Consider the following 22,463-nt stretch of genomic DNA (forward strand, 5'->3'; position numbering starts at 1 on the left):
AATTAGCACAAAAACATAGAACTACTGGAAAATTGCTTTATACTGAGCTATATTAGCCATATATATACCTATGATGTACCAATTTAGTTTTATGAATGTGACTTCTTTTTTTAAAAAAAAGTATTTTATTAATTTTCTGTTATTATAATTCATTAGTGCTTAATGAACAACGTGTTTGGGTTAATTTTTTGCTTAGTAATAGAAGTTAAGTTCTTACTCTCTATTTCATTTTTCCAGCCATTGATAAAATAAGTTCCATGTTTGAAAATATTCTGTGTCTTCTTTTTCTTTGATTCTCAATGTAAGTCTATCCATTTCAGCACAGTCCAGTATTTTCTTGATTATCTCTTCATCCAATGGTGTTTTTTCATTTTTCCAGTGCTATGCAAATACAGTTCTCGCTGCTGTTAATACATGTAATGTTAAACATACACTTTGTTTATCAAATTTTTCTGGAATTATCTTCTTCTTGTGCCATATCCATTATCGCACGTTGGCGATCATGTTGGCGATCCTGTTTTTATCAGCAGCCGCACGAAAAAGTGCTGCTAAGTTTTGTCCAAACCAGTCCCTTAGATTTTGAAGCCATGATGTTCTTCTTCTGCCTGGACCGTGTTTGCCTTCAATCTTTCCATGGAGGATTAAATGGAGTATGCCATATTTTTCTGGGTGTCGCATCACACGTCCAAAATATTCTAATTTTCGTTTTTTAATTGTTTTGATGATTTCCCTTGGCTTTCCCAGGCGGCTTATCACCTCCTCATTTCTGATCTTGTCAACCCAGCTTATACGTAACAGTCGCCTATAAATCCACATTTCAAATGCTTCTAGTCTCTTCAGGTAGCCTTCTGTCAGAGACCAATTCTCTACTCCATAGAGCAGGATAGAAAAAAATATAGCATCTGACAAGCCTGATTTTCAGTCCTAGGCTTATTATTTATTATGCCTAATAAAAAAAGTTCAGGTTTAAAATCTATGTGTTTCCCTAACATCTTTTCTAACCAAGTATGTTTTTTTGTCCAAAATATTTTTGCTTTAATACATGTCCACCACAGGTGATAATATGTACCAGGATTTGGATTACATTTCCAGCATTTACTAGACTAGCGGTTCTCAACCTATGGGTCGCGACCCCATTTGGGGTCGATCGACCATTTTTCGGGGGTCGCCAAAGAAGGCGATCCGCCATTTTCTCCCCTCAGGGGGCGGCGTCGCGCATGCGCGCTGCACATGGGGGCGCCGCCGCGCATGCGCAGAACATTTGTGTGACGGGGGTCGCCGTCACACAAACGTTGAGAACCGCTGTACTGGACATATTTTTAAACATTTTTGCTAATCTGACAGGTGGAAGATGCCATCTATAAAACATTTTATATACATTTCTTTATGAAGTTGCCATTGTCAATTTATAGTTTTTTTCCAAAAGATTTTGCCATTTCTCTAATTCTATATTTTTTTTTATTATTGTAAATATTTATTAAGTTTTTAAAATTTTACAAAAACAAAACAACCCATCCCCAAACCTCCCCAACCCTCCCATTCCCTCCCCCGACCTTCCCAGAGCTGAACATAGGCTTAATTAAAATTTCTTCAAATAATCTAAAAGAAAATATAAACCATGAATAAATCTAAATACTAAATACATTAATTAAACAAACTATAAGATAATTAACAATAATATATATATAAGAAAACATAAATACCAAAAGAATAATACTTGAAAGAAAAAAGAATAAAGAAAAAGAAAGAAGAAAAAGATAAAAGAAAGTATAATAAAAATAAAAAATAAAAATAAAAAAGGAATAAAATCTATAAAATATTTTAAATTTTAAATATAAGTTATTGAAAAACTAAATAGTATTTTTTAATATCCAACTTATATTGTATAAAATCTATCCATTTTTTCCATACCGCAAAATACTTCTCCTGCGATTGATCCTTCAAGAAAGCCGAAATCTTTGCCATTTCCGCCAAATAAGAAACTTTAAAAAACCACTCTTGCAAAGTAGGCAGAGATTCCTTCTTCCAACATTGCCCTACTAGCAGCCTTGCGGCTGTAATTAAATTTAACATCAGTGTGGTCTCTTTAATATCACAGTCAGTAACAATACCTAATAAAAACAATTGTGGGGTAAATTTTACCCTCCTTCTAAAAATTCTTTGAATATTCCACCATATCTTAATCCAAAAGGCTTTTATATTTTTACACGACCACCAAATATGATAGTAAGTAGCATCCAAACAACCACATCTCCAACATTTGGGCTGTAAGTCAGGATAGATACGAGACATTTTTTGTGGATCAAGGTGCCATCTGTAAAACATTTTATAAAAATTCTCCCTTAAATTCTGGGCTTGTGTAAATTTGACATTCCTCACCCAAATAATTTCCCAGGTATCTAGTAGAACTGGTTCACCAAAATTTTGTGCCCATTTGATCATACATTCTTTAATTAATTCTGCCTCTGAATTCAATTCTACTAGCACCCCATAAATTCTCTTAATATGAGTTCGTCTTTGGTCTTTTACTTGTTTAAGAAAATTTTCATCTTCTCTAAGTAAACCCACATTGCAATCTAACTTCCATCTGTCCACTATTTGTCTGTACTGAAACCATGAATATATAATATTTTCTTGTGCTAGATTTTCCAAAGATTTTAACTGCCAGTTTTTACCATCCCATCTAAGTAATTGTGCATAAGAAACACCATCCATCTTAACTCCTCTCCTTATCCCCTCTATCGCATGCCAAGGTATAGCCCATAATGGGATTTTAAAATCACTTCTATAATATTTCCTCCAAACCCGAAATAAAGAAATCCTTATAATATGAGATTTAAAAACCCTATCAACTTTTTTATTAAAAATTAAATAGGCATGCCATCCAAAAAGTAAATCCCAACCCTCCAAGAGGAGTATTTCTACATTTGTTAAATTAACCCAATCACTAATTAATGTTAAAACCACCTCATCATAGTACAATTTCAAATTCGGTACCTTGAGTCCACCTGTCTCACAAGTGTCTTGTATTATTTTAAGCTTTACTCTTGGTTTTTTCCCCGCCCAAATAAATTTATTGATACCTTTCTGCCATTCATTTAAATTAATCTCATTCTTTAAGATAGGTATCATTTGAAATAAAAAAAGGAACTTTGGCAGAACATTCATTTTAATCACCGCAATTCTTCCCAAAAGGGATAATTGCAATTTCTCCCAATTTTTCAAATCTCTTTGTATCCTGACCCATAACCTTTCATAATTATTTTTGTACAATTTTGCATTAGAAACAGATAAAGTAACCCCCAAATATTTTACCTTATCAACAACCTCAAAATCTGTCAACTTAACCAAAGTCTGCTTATCCAAATTGGTCATATTTTTAGGTAATATTTTAGTCTTATTGTTATTAATTTTAAAACCCGAAACCCATCCATATTGGTATATCAATTGTAATAACTCTACTACAGAATAAGTAGGTTGGGACAGGGTAACCACCAAGTCATCTGCAAAAGCTCTTAATTTATATTCTTTTTTATTAACTTCTATTCCTTTTATTTCCTGTGATTCTCGAATTTTAATCAACAATATTTCCAAAGTTAAAACAAACAGCAATGGTGACAATGGACATCCCTGTCTAGTCCCCTTTTCTATTGTAAAAACCTCTGATAAACCCCCATTAACAATAAGTTGTGCCGTTTGTTTTTGATAAATAAGACCAAGAGCTTGTAAAATTTTTTCTCCAAAGTTCATTTTCTCAATTAATCTTAACATAAATTGCCAATTCAATTGATCAAAAGCTTTTTCAGCATCTAGAAATACCTATATTTACAATACAATATTCTATATTGTATCCAAAAGAATTGCCCATAGTATCATTGTTTCTTTCACTTGTTCGTCTTCCATTTTCAGATTCAATAAAAAGTTATACAATTTCTTAATCAGTTTTTCATCAGAAGTCAGCAATACCCGATCAAACATTGTCTGGTCTTTATAAAAACCATATCTTTTAACATCTTTATCATACTTTGATTGCATTTGCAGTCGAGGCCACCATGATAAGTCGGTACCCTGAAATTCTAACTCTTGTTTAGATTTTAATTTCCCTTCTGTATTCAGAGTATCCTTGTATGTTAGAATTTTCTCAAATTTAACTAAGTTTGGGTGAACAAATGCTTCCATCGTTGATAGCCATCCAGGGATTTTCGTATAGATTTTTGGTTTTATCTTTCCCTATACAAATAATAATGCATTTCTTATGTAGTGGTTTTGGAAACATCTATGTAGTGGTTTTAGAAACATCTATGGGTTTTATTCTTTTCATACCGTCTAAGTTTTAACCATGTTAGAGCACATGTTTGGTAATGTAAGACCCAATTTGGTAGTCCAAATCCTCCATTTTTTTTAGCTTCTTATAATGTTTTCAGTTTAATTCTGGCTGTCCTTCCTTGCCAAATAAATTTTGAGATCAGTGTATTCAAATCATCAAAAAAGTTTTTCTCTATTTTTATAGGTACTGTTTGAAATAAAAAAAGGAATTTTGGTAAAATATTCATTTTCACAGTAGCTATTCTTCCTAACACTGATAGTTGTAAGTTTTTCCATTTTTCCAAATCTAATTTTGTTTGATTTAGTAATTTTATATAATTATCTTCTTTTATTGTTGCACATCTTGCCATTAAGCATATTCCCAAATATTTAACTTTCTTAACTATTTGTAAGTCTATTTTTTCTGACAGTTGTTTTTTTTTCCTTATCTGTAAGGAAAAAACAAACTATAACTTTGTTTTTTTCTCTGTTTATTTTCAATAAAAAAAATTGAAAATAGCAGGATGAATGTGAGTTCTAAACAATGTCTTGTGATAGTCCTCTTTTATTATTCCACAGATAATCCATACTGCTTAAGTTTAATTATTATTTTGTCTTAAATTTGAATTGTGACTTCTCTAATAGAAGACTATATACTGTACACACTAGTTAGGGTAAAAAGTTACTTCAGAATGTGCTCAGATGGGACTTGGGAGCTTCATCGCTAAAATGGTTTGTCTCCTCTGTCAAAGTTTTTCTCAATAAAGTTTTCTTTCTGAATCAGATTAAAAATACTAAGAACAAGTTGTATCATATCTTCATTTTATATACAAAATGTTCCCTGGAGGAAATAACAGGTTGAAAATGTTTGTGATAGAATATGTAGTCCATCGCAAGAATAGTAACCATATTAATTCCTGCTAACAATAATATATCTTTGTATTGTTAAACCTACATACACACATGCTTCTATTAATTGTATTTATCTAGTTAATATATCACTATAACAAGAACAAAATAAAACTTACATAAAAATTATTTTAAGAAAGAGATAATGTATTTCCATATTTGTGTAGGACTAGTTAGTCATTTAAATTAGTTCATATGTCCTAAGTAAGAAAATTGTTTTCACTTTTGGTTTAAAATAAAAATCTTATATACTTCTCCAAAATGGCAAAATCTAAATATTTAATATAAGTCTGGTATCTTCCTAAATAAGTTTCCATCATTTTGTTGATTTATAAGTATAAAACAGGAACTATACAAATTGCTTTGTGGTTGCCTTCCTTAAATATCTGGCTGATCATGATTGAAATCCTGATGCTGGATTAGATAGATCTTAATTAATTTTGTGGAACTTTCATTCTTAAAGATGTGAATAAGTGAAATAGGCAAATAGCATAACTATAGCTCTTGGTTATAACTATAACATCAGAAATAATTTTCTTTCTATTTTGTTCTGATATTAATATTTACCAGGACAGGATTTTAATAAATCTAAAATCCTGCAAATATTTTTAAAGATTGGGTTATTTAAAGTGCAGCTACATTGGAATATGATCACCAAAGAATCAGATTACTTAAGCCAGTTTTTGTGCAGTTGCATAAGAGATACTGTGTTTTGTTTTAACTGATACATATCCCAAAAGATCATTGTTTTTCCATTTTAATTTTTGTGTTCCTTAATTTTTCTTAAACTTTCATTAAATTAAATAAATAATATTATCTTGCTTAATACGCAATCTCTGTTTCTTGATTCTGCAAACATACATAAAAGATCTTTTTATGATTTTCAAATAGTATCTTGTTAATAATGTTTAAAAGCATAACATTACTATGCTTTTATATCTAGATCTCCACTATTGCAGAAAGTGAAGATTCACAGGAATCTGTGGACAGTGTCACTGACTCCCAGAAGCGAAGGGAAATTCTTTCTAGGCGACCTTCTTACAGGTATGAATGTAATATTGTAATACCTGCATTCGGTAGATCAACACAAAAAAAATTTGCTAGATGTTCCATCCTATAATTAGAACAAGAGTCTTCAAACTTGGCCCTTTTATGACTTGTGAACTTCAACTCCCAGAATTTCTAATTCCTAATTCTGGGAGTTGAAGTCCGCAAGTCATAAAAGGGCCAAGTTTGAAGATCCCTGAATTAGAATATAGTAGCAGGCAGATCTGGAGTATGGATCATGACTGGGCAGCATGGACTATAATTGGACTGTAAGGTGTAGCATTCAGTTCTCCAGCACTGAAGATGGATAATCCACCAATAGGTTGAGACTGTATTCCTGCCCAATCAGATCAGTCAGCCAAAGTTGCCACGCCCGTCCTGGACCACAAGATTCCCAGTCTTGACTGATCTCACCCAGCATTCAGATGTGCAACTTGGCTCTTAGGCAGGTACAGTTTCTCTCCATTGGTGGATTATTCCCAGTAGCTGAGAGTTGGTAGCAAGGATTAAATTCTGTTTAATTGGCCCCTACTAAATTTCTAAATTTTAAAATTTCAAGGGAGCCTAAAATTCACAACCCCACGGGGGAAGTCTCCCTTGATAGAGAGGAAGGAATTCCCTTCCTCTCTATCTTACCTATCTTACCTCTACCTTACTCCTCTCCCTTTAGCTAGCTCCCTTCACTTCCCTTACCGTTCAGCCGGATCAGCTGAGCAGCGCGGACGGAGCTTGCGGCTGCAGCTCCACGGCAGAAGCACGCTTGGGAGGTGTTTGTGGGGGGGGGAGGTGCAGGAAGAGAGAGAGCAAAGTGCAGGGAAAGCTCAGGCCCTAGCGCGGAACAGCTGACAGAGGGAAAACAGGAGAATTTGCCTTCCGTCTTCACCGGAGAGCTCCGACAGTTTAAAAGGACCGCCATTGTCGGAGCTGCTCAGCGCACGCGCGTCCCTTTGTTCTAGTGCACGTGGCATCACACAGCAAGAAGGAGCTACTGCGCATGCGGAGAGTTTTTTCCAGGCAGCATCAGCTGTTTTGGGGGGGGGATTTCCCCGTCACTCACAGAAAGGAGAAATCCGACCAGAGAAAGCTTAAGAAGAATAGGCAAGATAGCAGAGAGCATTAAGGTAAATAGAAAAATAGCATCTTCTCTTCCAGGACTTGGTGTCTCTCCAACTACAATCAATTAAAACAAAATTAATTGCTAATAATTAATTTAATTAATTCAATTAATTAATTTAAAAAATTAAAAAAAAATTTAAAAAAATATTATCTGGCTCCACCCGGACCTCAGGTAAGCCATCAGTGGACCTGTATGTATCTGGGTTATTATTGCTTGGATTCCAGGCACCCCAAATCATGTGCCTGTCCTTATCTGCAGCAGACCGGGCCGGGTTCCAGGCATCCCCATTAGTGTGCCTGTCCCGTGCACAGCCATCAATTTGGGCCTAGACACAGAGGCTGTACCTGGATTCCAGGCGCCCCCTGTAGTGCGTCTGTCCTTACTCAGCTGGTATACTCTCCTATTACTGGGGTTCCCTCTCGTGACCCTGCGCTATTGGAGAATGGAGGAAGCTCTCATGCCCTCTACAGGAGCCCTGCCTTCCAGGTCAGGAGCACCCGGTTCAGAGACTTCCGACAATACAACGGCCTCTAAGGCCAGATCTACAAAAAAGTTGTCCAGGAAGGCAGACAAACAAGCAAACAGGAGACACCAAGCCCTAGAAAAAGAATTTGCCAGGGCTCAAAAAAAGGTCAGAATAGAGAAGAATCAGAATGGGAACCTAGCCCCTGAGTTACCTCTGGGGGCCTCATCATCCCTTCTGGAGGTCTGGTCAACAGGGGAATCATCCCAGTCCTCAGCAAGATGCGGGACAGGTGAATTCTCATCCCTATCCCAATCTTCTTCGCCAGAGAGGTCACAAGGAGCTCCAGAGGCCACATTCACACCCACGACAGCGGGGACACAAATGAATTCGGCCCCTCTTATTCCATCAGAGGACCGGCTAGCGGCCTTAATAGGGCAAGCGGTTGAGCGTGCCCTCGAGGCCAGAGCCCAGAGCATCATGCCGGCAGCGGCCAGACACAGATCCGGCCATCAGAAGGAAACGGAGGACCAACAAGACCCATCCTCCCCTTCTGGGTCATCCCTTTCCGATGACTCTTACCTTGACCAACCAGGCACATCGCAGGAGGTTCAAATGTCCGAGAACGAAGACAACCTGCCTGAGGTGCCTTCTCTTTTTGTCACCCTACTTCGTAAGGCCGAATACACGGCTCATCTCAGGCAGGGAACTCCAGCAGAACCAGCCCTTCCCGACGCGGAGGCAGACCCCAGGTTCGCCGAAAAGGTAACCACTCAACACCGCATTCCTTGTCCGGCCCTGTTCCTAAACGCTGTCCGGAAACAATGGACCTCACCAGCCTCCCTTCCCCTTCCGGGTAAGACCGATAAGAGGCTATACAACGTAGCTAAGGAACTGGAGGAGGCGTTGGAGATACCGACGGTAGACGAGCCCTTAGGGCCCCTAGTATCAGACACTGCCATATCAGGAGATTTTTCAGAGGCCCTTAAAGCCGAGGACCGCAAATGCGAGTCCACCTACCGGAGAACACACCAAGCAAAAACATGGGCTACTAGAGCCACTACCTCTGCTTCTTTTTTCAGCAGAGCCGCACTCTGCTGGCTGCGTGAATTGCAAGGCCGAGTCCCTGTAGAGGACATCCGTATCCAACAGGAATTCAGCAAAATGGTTGCAGCCACGGAGTATGCGTCAGACGCAATACTCCAAGCGGCCAGGTTCTCAGCCAGAGCAATAGCGTCCAACATTATGGGCAGACGCCTGCTTTGGTTAAAACACTGGCAGGCCGATGCCAAATCCAAATGGAAACTGGCATCTGCCCCGTAGCAGGGAGCCAAATTATTTGGCGAGGCACTAACGCCTTATCTAATGGAGAATAAGGACAAACGCAAGGTCCTTAAACACATTCTCAAGAGACAGGAGAGACAACCAGGTTACTTCGGAAGGAAACATTCCTTTCACGCAGAAAACAGATTCACCTACTCCCAGCCAGCACAGCCCTTTCAGGCTAGACAGGATAGGCAGGAGAGACAAACAGAAAGGCAAAACCCAAGGCCTAAGCAGCAAGCGCAGGGAAGGCGGCTCTTTTGGGGGAACAACCGTCCCTTTCGTCGCTCCAGATGACTCCTCAACCCTTCCCATAGGGGACAGGCTTGCCCAGTTTGCCCATCAGTGGGAAGAAACCACCATGGACGTATGGGTCAGAAACACCACACGCCACAGGCTCTATCTGGAATTCCTCTCCAAGCCACCAAACCGTTTCCTCCCCTGTCCTTGTCCCAGAAATCAAAAAAAGAAGAAACTCATGAACGAAGCCGTTCAACACCTACTAAGTATCCGAGCCATAGAACCGGTACCACTGGACCAGAGAGGTCAGGGATTTTACTCCATACTGTTTGTGGTTCCCAAACCATCAGGAGGATGGAGAGCTATTCTAGATCTCAAAGGCCTAAATTTCCATCTGGCATATCGCAAATTCAAGATGCAAACGTTGCGTTCCATACTGGGAAGCGTAAGAAAAGGGGACCTCCTGACGTCTATTGACCTCACGGAGGTGTACTTACATATCCCCATCTCTCTGACCCACCGCCAGTTCTTACGGTTCGCTTACGGGGGACGTCACTTCCAATACAGGGCTCTCCCATTCGGCCTATCATCAGCCCCCAGGGTGTTCACCAAGATACTGGCGGTCCTGGCAGCTCATCTAAGGACCATACCAGTCAGAGTTCAGTGCTATCTGGACAATATATTAATCCAGTCATTGTCCGCCCGCTCCGCCCAGGCGGACCTCAAACTAGTAGTGAGACTGCTACAGGATCATGGCTTCTTGGTGAACTTCCTCAAGAGCCACCTGGTTCCGTCAACGAGAATATTATACCTCGGGGCCATCATAGACACAGTGGAGTGCAAGGTATACCTCTCCCAGGAACGCCGCAACAGCATAAGGGAGGCAATAACACAGTTACGCCGACGTCAGTCGGTAACGCTGGTCAGCCTCTCCCAACTGTTAGGGAAAATGATCTCGACCATAGCAATTGTCCCATGGGCCAGACTGCATTCACGGGAATTACAATGGTTCATGCTTCCGTTCCAGAAGCAGGAGCTCAGAGTATCCCAAAGAAGGGTAGGGTTACCACAACAGGTACGATGTTCCCTCAGATGGCGGCTATCGCCAGCCCTATTCAAAGCTCCAATTTCAGGGAGCCGGACAGAATAGTACTCACGACCAGTGCAAGCCTGTTCGGTTGGGGAGCTCACCTCGGGACCAGGTGGACACAGGGCCGCTGGTCCACAGTGGACCTCCGTCACAACATAAACTGGCTCGAACTTCGAGCCATCCATCCACTTCCACAGCAGGCTAACACGGCGCCACGTACTAGTCCTAACAGACAACATGACAGCCAAAGCCCACATAAATCAGCAAGGGGGAACGCACTCCCGCTCCCTATGGTCCGAAGTACTCCTACTGGGGACATGGGCAGAACAAAACCTGGCCTCAATAAAGGCCGACCATATATCAGGGGAAACAAACACCCAGGCAGATCTATTGAGTAGGTCAACAGTAGATCACGCAGAATGGCGCCTCCACCCGAGGATCTTCAAGGAGATCTGCCACCGCTTCGGCCTTCCTCAGGTAGACCTATTCGCTTCCCCGTCCAATGCCCAGCTGACTCGCTTCTTCTCCCGATTCCCATCTGTGGGAGCGGAGCAGACGGATGCGTTACGGAGTCCATGGCCGAGGGGCCTCCTATACGCTTCCCCCCCCTGCCTCTCCTCCCAGCCGTAATACACAAACTTCTCCAGGAACGAGCTGAGATAATCCTAGTGGCCCCATATTGGCCCAGGAGACCTTGGTTCGCAGACTTGAGAAGCCTCTCTCACACGAATCCCTGGCGAATTCCCCCAGAGAAAGTCTCACTCAGCCATGGGATGATCTTACACCCAGAGCCACAATGGCTACAACTAGCCGTTTGGCACTTAAACGGTCAATTTTAAAAAGGGGACTTTGTTCACAGGGAGTAATCAGGGTTATCCAGGCCTCCAGACGCCCTTCCACGAACCGTATTTATGAAACCATGTGGAAAAGCTTTCAGGCATGGTGCTCTGAACGGAGCCTGTCCCTCAGAGAGCTCACAATTCCCAACATTCTGGAATTCCTACTAGGTGACCTAGAGAGAGGCCTAGCGCCAAACACACTGCGTAGGCAGATCGCCGCCTTCTCAACAATACTGTCGGGCAACGCTGGTGAACCCCTGGGCCAACATCCCCTACTCCGCTCCTTCCTCAAAGAGGCTGCGAACATTAGGCCACCTACCGTACACAAGTACCCCTCATGGGAGCTACCACGAGTACTGCGAGCTCTCACCAGAGCACCGTTTGAACCACTCAAAACATGTGACATCCACTACCTAACCCACAAGGTAGCATTCTTGGTAGCAATTACATTGGCTCGTCGTATATCTGAGTTAGCCTCACTCTCAACAAGGAAAGACCTGTATTACTTTCACAGGGACAGGGTAGTCTTGCGACTAGACCCTTCCTTCATCCCAAAGGTCAACTCCCTTTTTCACAGGTCACAAGAAATAGTCCTACCAGACTTTTGTCCAAATCCAACTCATGCCCTAGAACGACAATGGCATACATGAGACGTCCGCAGGGCGCTAAGGTACTACATTTCACGGACAGCGGAATTCCGCTGTTCAGAGGCTCTCTTTATATCCTTTCACTCCTTCTCTAGGGGCCAGAAGGTCTCTTCCCCCACCATTGACAGGTGGATCAGGGCATGCATCGCTGGGGCATACCAGGCGGAAGCTTTGCCGGTCCCCAGACATGTCATGGCTCACTCCACAAGGAATGCTGCCACCTCAGCAGTATGGGCCACGCAGGCTTCCATTGAGGAAGTTTGCAAGGTGGCCACTTGGGCCTTGCCTTCCCCATTTATTCGCCACTACAAAATCGACAAATACTCCTCTGCAGAGGCCTCCTTTGGTAGGAGGGTTCTTCAGCAGGTGCTAAACCAAAGTTCCACACAGGACCAGTCTATTCCCCACCCCGAGGGACAATAGGCTTTGGTATGTCCCATTGGTGGATTATCCATCTCCAGTGCTGGAGAAGGGGCGTTGTCTTACCTGAACGCCTTTTCTCAGCAAGGAGATGGATAATCCACACCCACCCTTGTAGACCATGATGGTTAGGGGTAAATAGTTTGAGCCAAAACGTCTTGCTGTCAGTCAATGGCTTCGCTCGTGTCAAGACTGGGAATCTCGTGGTCCAGGACGGGCGTGGCAACTTTGGCTGACTGATCTGATTGGGCAGGAATACAGTCTCAACCCATTGGTGGATTATCCATCTCCATGCTGAGAAAAGGCGTTCAGGTAAGACAACGCCCCTTACATAGCATGTATATGCTGCTAAGTTTCTTCAGGGAAATACTATGGTAGGATGATTGGTTACTTTAATCAATTGTTTGCAAGCAAAGTGGGAAGACATAAATTTGTAACATTCATATTTAAAGGCATAGATTTATTCTTCTGTTTATTAATATATAAGATGCTTTCTTTGGAATAGTCTCCCATTTGGAGAAATAATGATTAGGCATCTTTTTGTGTATGAAACAATCAGTCACATTAATTGTAAAGTGTTAACAGTGTTATTTGCTGTATTATTTCAAGCACAGTCTGTAAAAAAAAAAAATTCCATGGCATTTTTTTTTTATTGAAAACCAGTGATCACCAAATAATCAGATTACTAAAGTCAGTTTTGTCCAGTTGTGTAAGAAATATTGTTTATTTTAACTGAAAAGATACTATATGCCCTTTCTCAGTAGTTCAGATCAGATTTTTCTTATATTTTCTTAGAATGTATACATGGTAAAATCAGACCAGTTGCTTTTCATTTCATTGTAATAAAATTCAAAGATTTTAATTGCTATGAAATGGGTGAAATGGAAGACTTATAGAAAGGAACAAGTGTATTGATTCTCCATTGAGTTCCTGTAGCGTTTTAACTTCTACAAGTAACAGGAAGTAACATCTGAGAAAGCTTAGGATTCAGTCTAAGCTTGTGGTCTGTCAGCAAGTCCTTGACAGTGCCAGTTTGGTCCTCACCACCACCACCTCTCTAGCAAATTTGGATCTGTAGCTGGAAAATGCTATTCTATCTCCAAATTCTGTTCTTTAGACAGCATAAAATGCCCTCAATTTCTTAATTCTCTTAATTACTTGCTTACAGCTCTGATTAATCTTACCTGTCTTTATCTTTACCACTCACATATTTTAACCACTTTCACTGGAAATCTTGTAGCTCCATAGCCATTTTATCTTTGGTATCATAGTTTCATGCTTATTCCCTTAAGTTTTTACTTCCTAACCTGCTTACTAAAAGTCATTTTCTTAGTACTTATTATCAGTTCAGTAAGTATTTCTCTAATCATGAAATCTTGTGACTTGGCAATATAAATATAATTATGGTTCATTGCACAGTCAGCCAGATTTTCAGACTGGATTTGGCATTTTTATCCACCTATTCAGTCCTTTCCAAGGATCTGGGATAGGCAAATGTTGACATTTTATGGTGAGTGTTCAAAGTATAATTATTGCAGAATGTAAGCTGTTCCAAGTAAAGCTGCCTTTTGCAATTGACTATTAGTGAATTTGTCAATGCAGAGGGTGTTAAAGTAATGCTCCAGTTGTTTTGGGATTGCACTCAAGGGACCTATTACTATTTGTACTATCTTTGTTTTCTTTTGTTATAATTGTTCTATTTTTATTTGCAAGTCTTTGTATTTTGTTATCTTCTCCATTTCCTTCTCTTCTATTCCACTGTCTCAAGGTGTCCACTATCCAGACTTTTTTGTCTTTCTTATTGACAGGTGTTAAGTCTGGCATGTTATGTGGCAGATACCTGTCTGTTTGAATTCTAAAATTCCAAAGCATTTTATCTTCTTCATTTTATTTTACTTTCTGTATTTTATGATCTCACCAGTTCTTGCTTGCAGGCAAGTGCTAAATTTTGCAGATCTTCCAATCCAGTGTTGTTGCTATTTTGTCATGCCATTGTTTGTAGTCTGTGAGATTTTCTTGTAGCAGCTAACCAGGTGGTCCACTGTTTCTTCAGTTTCTTTCCAGAAGAAATACTTGCTGCCTGTTGCTGTGTTCCAAGTTCTAGCTTTGTATGCATTTGTTCTTAAGGCTTGGTCTTGTGCAGCCAGAATTAGCCCGTCTCTCTTTCTTCAACTTTCCTGTTTTTAGCCATTGCCAGATCTTATTATTATCTGCTTTACCTGTTGTTGTTGTTGTTTTTAATGTATTGGCCACATAATACTTTCTCTTCCCGTGCCACTTTTCAGTTCTTCATTATGGGCCATTTTGGTCTCTCCAGTATCAGTAGGCCTTCCTGGTATATAACTATTATTATAAGCAGTAGTAGTAGTAGTAGTAGTAGTAGTGCTACTATGATTAAAAAGAGGCCCTTAAGCACAATCTAGCAGAATCTAACAAATCTCTAATATGATTACTTTTAAGATATAATGCAGCATTCTGGTTATTCTGTCTCAAAAGCTGTAATACATAATTGTGAGAAGTACAGAATAAAAGTACACAAGTACTGAAAAGGTGGGATGAGAGGGGAGAGAAATATAGTTAAAATTGCTGTGCGCAGGTGATTTGGAGGACAAAAGAAACTTAGTTTTTGGCTATGTATATGTTACTTAGTTTGGTAATGAAATGTTCAGAAATTATATTAAAACAAGCTCTGAGAGCAAACCACAGCCAAAATCTGAAATCCGAGCTACAAGTATTTTCAATATCTTTTCATTTCTCATAGTACCTAATACTTGTGTTTAAATTTCAGTGCTATTAATATTTCATGGATAAGGACAAGTATATTACAGATTATTATCTTTGGTTCAGCATATATCTGAATTCTTGCAAGAGCAGAAGTACAATTGCTTTCATGCCATATTTCCAAGAAAAATATAATTGACCATGATTAGGTTGGATTCATAATACTCTCGAGTTTCTCCACAAGTCTGCTGTGGAGATTATGTACTGTCAGATTATTATAAACATGGTAGTTCCCGGATTGGTTAAGATTTCTCCAACATTTTTTTTTTAGGAAAATATTGAATGATTTGTCCTCAGATGCCCCAGGAGTGCCAAGAATTGAGGAAGAAAAATCTGAAGAAGAAGCAACAGCACCTGCTATTACTACTGTCACCGTGCCAACTCCAATTTATCAAACAAGCAGTGGGCAATACAGTACGTGATATCTCTTTCTTATACAGTAGTAGGAAAGGAAAAGTATATAAGGTCTTAATTAAATTGTAAAAAATGCATTTTATTTCCCCTCTGAAATTATAATTATAATTTCCCCTCTGAAAAATGTTCAGAGCTCCATATTTGTACTTTCAGATTTCGAATTGTGTCACATCTGATAAAATATATGAAAACATACCAAAGGATTATGGGAACCAAAGAGAAATGTTTGTGCAGTCATGCTGTTACTTAAGGATAAACCCAGTGATTGCTGGCAAAACAAAACATTTGTTATTAAATGAACCAATAGTATACAAATGTGGCATATCAACAAAGGAGCAGGGCAAATGAAAATTAGTTAAGCATTGTTATGCAGGTGTTTTGTTTTGATTAAACATGTCTTAGAAAATTAGCATGTCCTGTGCCTTCTAGTGTCCTTCTTAACGCTATGGATATAGTTCAGTCCCATTACTTTCCTAGCAGGTAATTCACTGCCCACTTCACTGTAAAGGATAGAATACTCTTCACCTGTTCACATACGATCTTGGCTTTAAGGACCAATTTACATCTTCAGTTGAAGTGAAAAGTTTCACGGCAGTAAAATGTTGCATTTAATTCATATTAAGAATGATTATAATATATAATACTTGCTCAACAATAGCTACTGCATGAAAGCATGATTTGTGTTCTAGTTTATCTCATGACGGAAGCATTGCCATGTGAAATCACCCTTACATGTTCAGCGATCAAGGCTGGGAGGGTGGATGAAGGACATAGAGTTTTATGATTATTATTTGCTCTGGTCCCCAGTGTGGTCCTAATTTTCTTTTAGGGACTGGTGTTGCTGATATCCATCATCAATATGGCAATGCTGTGCATGCAGGTATTGTCTGCATGAATGGATTGGTGTATATGTGGTGGAGCTGAGGAACTGATGCTGGCAGCATTGAATGAGGGACCATGTGTGAATGGTATTCTTATTGCAGTCTGAGTGATGTGTAGCAGACTGAGGAGCTTCATGAAAGTGGATACAGAAATAAGTACAGAAAAAAATTAAGAACAATAATTGTATGTGAAGTGCTAAAGAAACTAACACAGCGGCAACAGAGAAGAAAGCAACTGATGAAGGATGAAACTGATAAAAAATATGTAAGAAGAACAAAATATAGAGGGGAAACCATTGTTTATTTTATTTATTAGTGTCCTATCTTTATTTCTTTTACAAATGACTCAAGGCGGCGAAAATAACCAACACACCTTCCCCCTCCTATTTTTCCCACAACAATCCTCTGAGAGGGGTTTGGCTGAGAGAATAACTGGGCCAAGGTTACCCAGGTGACTTTCATGGCTAAGACGGGAACTGAACTCGCACTCGTTCCCGCTTTCTACCCTGGTGCCTTAAACACTAGACCATTGGCATGAACAGAGCTCCATTATTAGAAACAAATTGCTAATTTTTATTACTTTATTAATTTTATTAATCAACAGCAAAAAATTATCACCAACAAATTTAACAAAGTACATATACTTTTCATTACCAAAAAATTAAGGAATCACACAATAAATGCATATTGTTATTAAATGCTAGTATCTGGATTGATTGATTGAATGAATTAGAAAACAAATTGTAATCTTTAAAAAGTCACGTCTTGCAAAATGCATATAATAAATTACACTTTCCTATATGGTGAACAAAATTCAATATCTCTTCAGAATTAGATTAGTACACTTTTCTAATGATTTTTTGGGGGAGATGCTTCAGCTGTTCTGCCATAACAGGTTTAAGAAAAATATGCCATTGACAAAATAGTTTCCAGCAGTGCTTTGTGTAGTGATTTATCTATCACTTACCGAAATTGCTGCATCAGGAAAACGTCTGTGTTAATAGCTGTAATGAATAAAATATATTCAGAGTCATAACGTCATCACAGGAAACAGCATAACATTAAATGTTTTAAACAACCTTATTTTCAGACTATTTACAGTGTTCTTAATATCCTAATTGCTTACCTGCTTTTGCCTGTTTCCAGTTGCTATCACCCAGGGAGGTGCCATCCAGTTAGCAAACAATGGCACGGATGGTGTCCAGGGCCTGCAGACTCTAACTATGACCAATGCAGCTGCAACCCAGCCGGGTACCACCATTTTACAGTATGCACAGACTACTGATGGACAACAAATTCTGGTACCCAGCAACCAAGTAGTAGTACAAGGTAGGATAAGGATATTCTTAAATGATTTACTCAAGGTTGATGCTTTATTTATTCATTTATTCATTCTTTTTATTTGTGAAATTGTTAAAGTGACTTTTCTTTCCTATTCTTCAAATAAAATCTGAGGATATGAGGAACAGAGCTGAAACAAGCAAGAGCTATAATCATACACATTTTTTCTGTCTTGACAGAAATATGTAAACTTAAGGGAGAACAGAAATGCAAACATAACATGCACATATACGGAAATAAATTCACAAGCTATTGGAGGCCATTCCTGGTAAAGAGGTTAGAAAGAATTCTGAAGGCCGTGCTCTGCATGCCTTTGCTGCCTTGTTTCTTACAGTTTTCTGTCCCTTTTAAGTAGACAGTTGCAGGAATGGGACAGATAATTTCTACCAGCAATTTATGCTGATATCTCACACAATAGGATTGGAAATTACAAATGGGTTTATGTGAAATTAGCCCAAGATTTCATTTGAGCTAGTTCACATTGCCTCCCTCTAAACTCTTAGCAAATAATCTCTTTAATCTTTTCTTTAAAGTTTTATTTCAGATTTCCCCAAATTCTCTTCAGTTTTATTAGTAGCAACAGTTTTTGGAGCAACTATAGTATCAGAACTATAAGTTATTATTGCAATTAGGAGATAATAATAATAATAGTAAAGTTGGAAGGGACCTTGGAGGTCATCTAGTCCAACCCTCTGCTCAGGCAGGAAACCCTATACCATTTCGGACAAATGGCTATCCAGTCTCTTCTTAAAAACCTCCAGTGTTGGAGCATTCACCGCTTCTGGAGGCAGGTTGTTCCACTGGTTAATTGTTCTAAATGTCAGGAAGTTTCTCCTTAGTTCTAGGTTGCTTCTCTCCTTGCTTAGTTTTCACCCATTGCTTCTTGTTCTGCCTTCAGGCACCTTGGAAAATAGCTTGACACCCTCTTCTTTGTGGCAGCCCCTGAGATATTGGAACACTAGATGTCAGCTTGAACCTCTAATTAAGAATGATCCTTAACTCCATTTGTTGAGAAATGTATAGTTTACTAGAAGTCAAGTGAACTACAGTAGTGCACAGCCAGAACTGAAGATTGTGCACCAAAATTCCCAAATCTAACTTTTCCCTCCCTTAGTTGCCTCCCATCACTGGTCCCCCCTGTCTAATCAAATTCAAACAAGATCTCACTTTCAGGCCTAGGTTTGGCATGCAGTTGCGTTCAGTTCCCAACAGCTTGACTTTGAAGCTACTCTCTGAAAGATACATTGAACTTTCGTTTCCCTTGAAGCATCCCCTCTGCCAATTAGCCCCGCCCTCTACCCACCCCCCCAGAGTTCATGGCAGCTGATACTGAATGGTTGCAAGTGTGAGATGGCAGCTGACAGGAAATCCATCACATAGTTTAAAGCAGTGGTTCTCAACCTTTTTAATGCCGCGACCCCCCAACTGGTCGTAAGTCGAGAACTACTCAACCGGTCATAAGTCGAGGACTACTCAACTGGTGCAGCACCATTTGCAGAATGGGACTTTTGGCGGGCTCAGCAGGGCAGAGACAGCCTGGACAATTCCTATTGGCTTTTGAAAGCCAATAGAATTAGACTCTATTCAAGAGAGTCTATTCTATTGGCTTTCAAAAGCCAATAGAATAAAAGGGAGTAGCACAGCTAAGGAAAAGGGGGGAAAAAATGGCGGACTGCGTTGTTTGGCGACCCCCGTGAAATGGTCGTTCGACCCCAAATGGGGTCCCGACCCACAGGTTGAGAACCACTGGTTTAAAGGAAGTTTAGGATATTGATCTTGGTAATTACATACATAAGGCAAATTGGAAGAAACTGTGAAAAGTGGATGGATTAATCTTTGTTTCAATGCAAGAACTGCAGTGGAAAGCTTATGTATTGCTAGCACGTGACTTCAGTTAGATTGGCACGTGTAAATCAAAATTATTCTTCCAAATATTACACGGGTTCTCAAAAACAAACTTGATAAAGCTATACCTTTTTGATATAAAAGTTTTGAGGAGATACTATCACTTAAAGAATTGAATGTTCCCCAGAATTAGGCTTCCTGCATTTATTTACAGCACCATATCTCAAGCTTAAAAATAAGAATAATTAAAGTAGCTAAAATAATTAATTGCCCAATATTGGAAAACTCTAGATATATAATAATTGGGATATGAATTAACAAGCCATTAATTGCCACATTAGAAAAAAATAAAAATAGAATTTAGAGGCCTATCAGAAAATGAGGGAAAGGGGACAGAGGAGATGATGATGATGATGGAAGGGACCTTGGAAGTCATGTAGTCCAACCCCCTGCTTAGGCAGGAAACCCTATATCATTTCAGACAAATGGCTGTCCGTTTCTATCTGCGGAAATTGGAAAATGTGAAAAAGATATTAATATAAGAAATAATCATAACAGAATTATAAAATGGATGAAAGATGATCAACTGGAACTGATTGAGTTGGCAGAGATGGTGAAATTAGCTGTATGGCTTAGAGACAATATTATGGACATGTTTATAAGAGAATGGAAGTCATCCATGGAGTTTCTGCAAATTTAATGTAATAATGAAGATGTTAAGATAAGCTTATTTCTTTGGGCCGCTAGTTAATGGGTTTTTTTTAGAGTTAACAAATACTAGGTCAATCTGATTGAGAAGAGATTAGATTTCTATATTTGAGACATTATTTATTATTTTTTATTTTTGTTGTGTTTGTAATTTGGGCAGGGGTTATCTTTCTGTTTTTGTTGTTTTTTAGTACCCTGTCTTTGAAATAAATATCTTTATTTTATAAATAATCTTTTTCTTTATTAAAAAGAAAAAAACTTAAAAGAATGAGACATTGGCAGCAGGAACCACAATTTTATAAAATATGTATGGATCTTATGGTTTACCATTACAGCAGTAGACTATAATATGGTGATCATTTATATATATATATGGTAAATTGATACATTTATCGTATCTGTCTATTTACATCTTAGTAGACTTGTTTGTATTTTCTATTATCTTTTTTTCTCTGTGCATCTGAGATTTATATTATTTCAATCACTTGATAATGCTTGTTAATCATAGTTAATCATAGTACAATATAAACTAATTCTATTGTATGCTTCCTGGAAAGCCCAGTATATTGCTCAGGTTGAGTTGAACATATTTGTTGAGTTACAAAAGATATCTGAATCTATACCATATGAGAGACAGGAAACCTTAGGAGAAAACGTGGGAAATGTAAAGGCAGAAAAATGGTAGAATCTTGATAGCAGATACATTGTGAGGGGAAAAGATAAAGAACAAGAGCAATGGTTGTGGGAGAAGGGGTTGGAGAGAGGGAAGAGGGGCATAAGATTGGGCAAAAGAAGCCAAAAAAAGCAGTATGCAGATGAAAATATCCTTTGAATCTCAAAGGTGGTTTGGGTAGGATATTTTGAAATGTGAACAGTAAGGGGGAGAGTTTGTTTTAAATAGTTTCAGAAGGAAAGTGATCAGGGAACAAAGTAACTAAGAAAGAGGGATAGGAGAAAAATGTCAAAGAGGATTTTCAGTGCAATAAGAAATGCTTGAGAATTGTATGTTATTTCTATAAATACAGAACAGCAGAAACTTTGTACTTTTGCAGTGAGAGTTGCAGTCAACCATACCAGTTACACTAAGGGAAGAAGAGAACTGCCAACTAAATGGATAGTATTAACAGATTTTCAAATTTTTTTAAGAATTGTCTTCCAGTACTGTCAAATATAACATTTTGTAACTCTTTCTAGCTGCTTCGGGAGATGTTCAGACCTACCAAATTCGCACAGCACCCACAAGCACCATTGCACCTGGTGTCGTCATGGCATCTTCCCCAGCTCTTCCCACTCAACCAGCAGAAGAAGCAGCACGAAAAAGAGAAGTCCGTCTAATGAAGAACAGGTTTGTATACTATTCATTAACAGCCAAAAATATTTTTACAGGTAGTTCTTGACCTAGAACAATTGAGCCTAAAAGAGAGTTTATGACTGTTCTGTCACAGTTGTTAAGTTAATACCATGGTTGACTTTCCTTGTTAGAAGGTTGCAATTGGTGATCACGCAACCCCAGAACATTGCCACTGTCATAAATATGAACTAGTTGCTAAACTTCTGAATTTTGATCAAGTGATAATGGGGATGCTGCAATAGTTGTAAGTATGAAAAACAGACAAAAGTCGCTTTTTCAGTGTCGTTGTAACTTCAAACAGTCACTAAATGAATGGTTGTAAGTCAAGGACTACAACAACTTTCTTTACTCCCATTCTAAAGAAAATTTTACCATATAAGATGGAAGTGACGGTACCAAAAACAATTAGCTTTATCTGAAAAACTTGTATAACTGGGAAAAAGATCTGCAATCCCCATGTTGTGTTGCAGTGGTTAATAGAGCCAGAAAGTGCAGGACCAGTATTTTTTCCTTGGCATAGCCCAGAATTAATCTTGCTAACAGTCAAAACCATATCATTTGCAAAGCAACTTTGCAATATCAACTAGAAATAAATCATTTCAAGCAAGACAGCAGAATGATACTTTTTCAGTCAACTTATAAATGATTTGATAAGTCCAATTATGGTTTATCAAAGAAAATATTTGTTGGCTCCCCATGCAAATATATCAACCAAAACCATAGATGATTCTTTTAATATTTG

General features: G+C 38.9%; 1 protein-coding gene across 6 annotated transcripts in view; it reads left to right on the forward strand.

Moving 5' to 3' along the window:
• The window catches only part of CREB1 (cAMP responsive element binding protein 1), a 49,990-nt gene that overhangs the window by 17,433 nt on the left and 10,094 nt on the right, over positions 1 to 22,463 (forward strand). For 3 of the 6 annotated variants that reach the window (XM_039352880.1, XM_039352879.1, XM_039352882.1), the window contains 5 exons: positions 6,158 to 6,258; positions 15,453 to 15,595; positions 16,425 to 16,475; positions 17,623 to 17,805; positions 21,565 to 21,715. In XM_039352880.1, coding sequence (XP_039208814.1) covers positions 6,158 to 6,258; positions 15,453 to 15,595; positions 16,425 to 16,475; positions 17,623 to 17,805; positions 21,565 to 21,715 — 629 coding nt within the window. The remainder of the gene's footprint in view (positions 1 to 6,157; positions 6,259 to 15,452; positions 15,596 to 16,424; positions 16,476 to 17,622; positions 17,806 to 21,564; positions 21,716 to 22,463) is intronic. The other 3 variants (XM_039352883.1, XM_039352884.1, XM_039352881.1) reach the window with 2 other exon arrangements.

Source organism: Crotalus tigris, unplaced genomic scaffold (genome assembly GCF_016545835.1).
Source record: "Crotalus tigris isolate CLP2741 ecotype Arizona unplaced genomic scaffold, ASM1654583v1 scf7180000018485.2372832, whole genome shotgun sequence".
Classification (NCBI taxonomy): domain Eukaryota; kingdom Metazoa; phylum Chordata; class Lepidosauria; order Squamata; family Viperidae; genus Crotalus; species Crotalus tigris.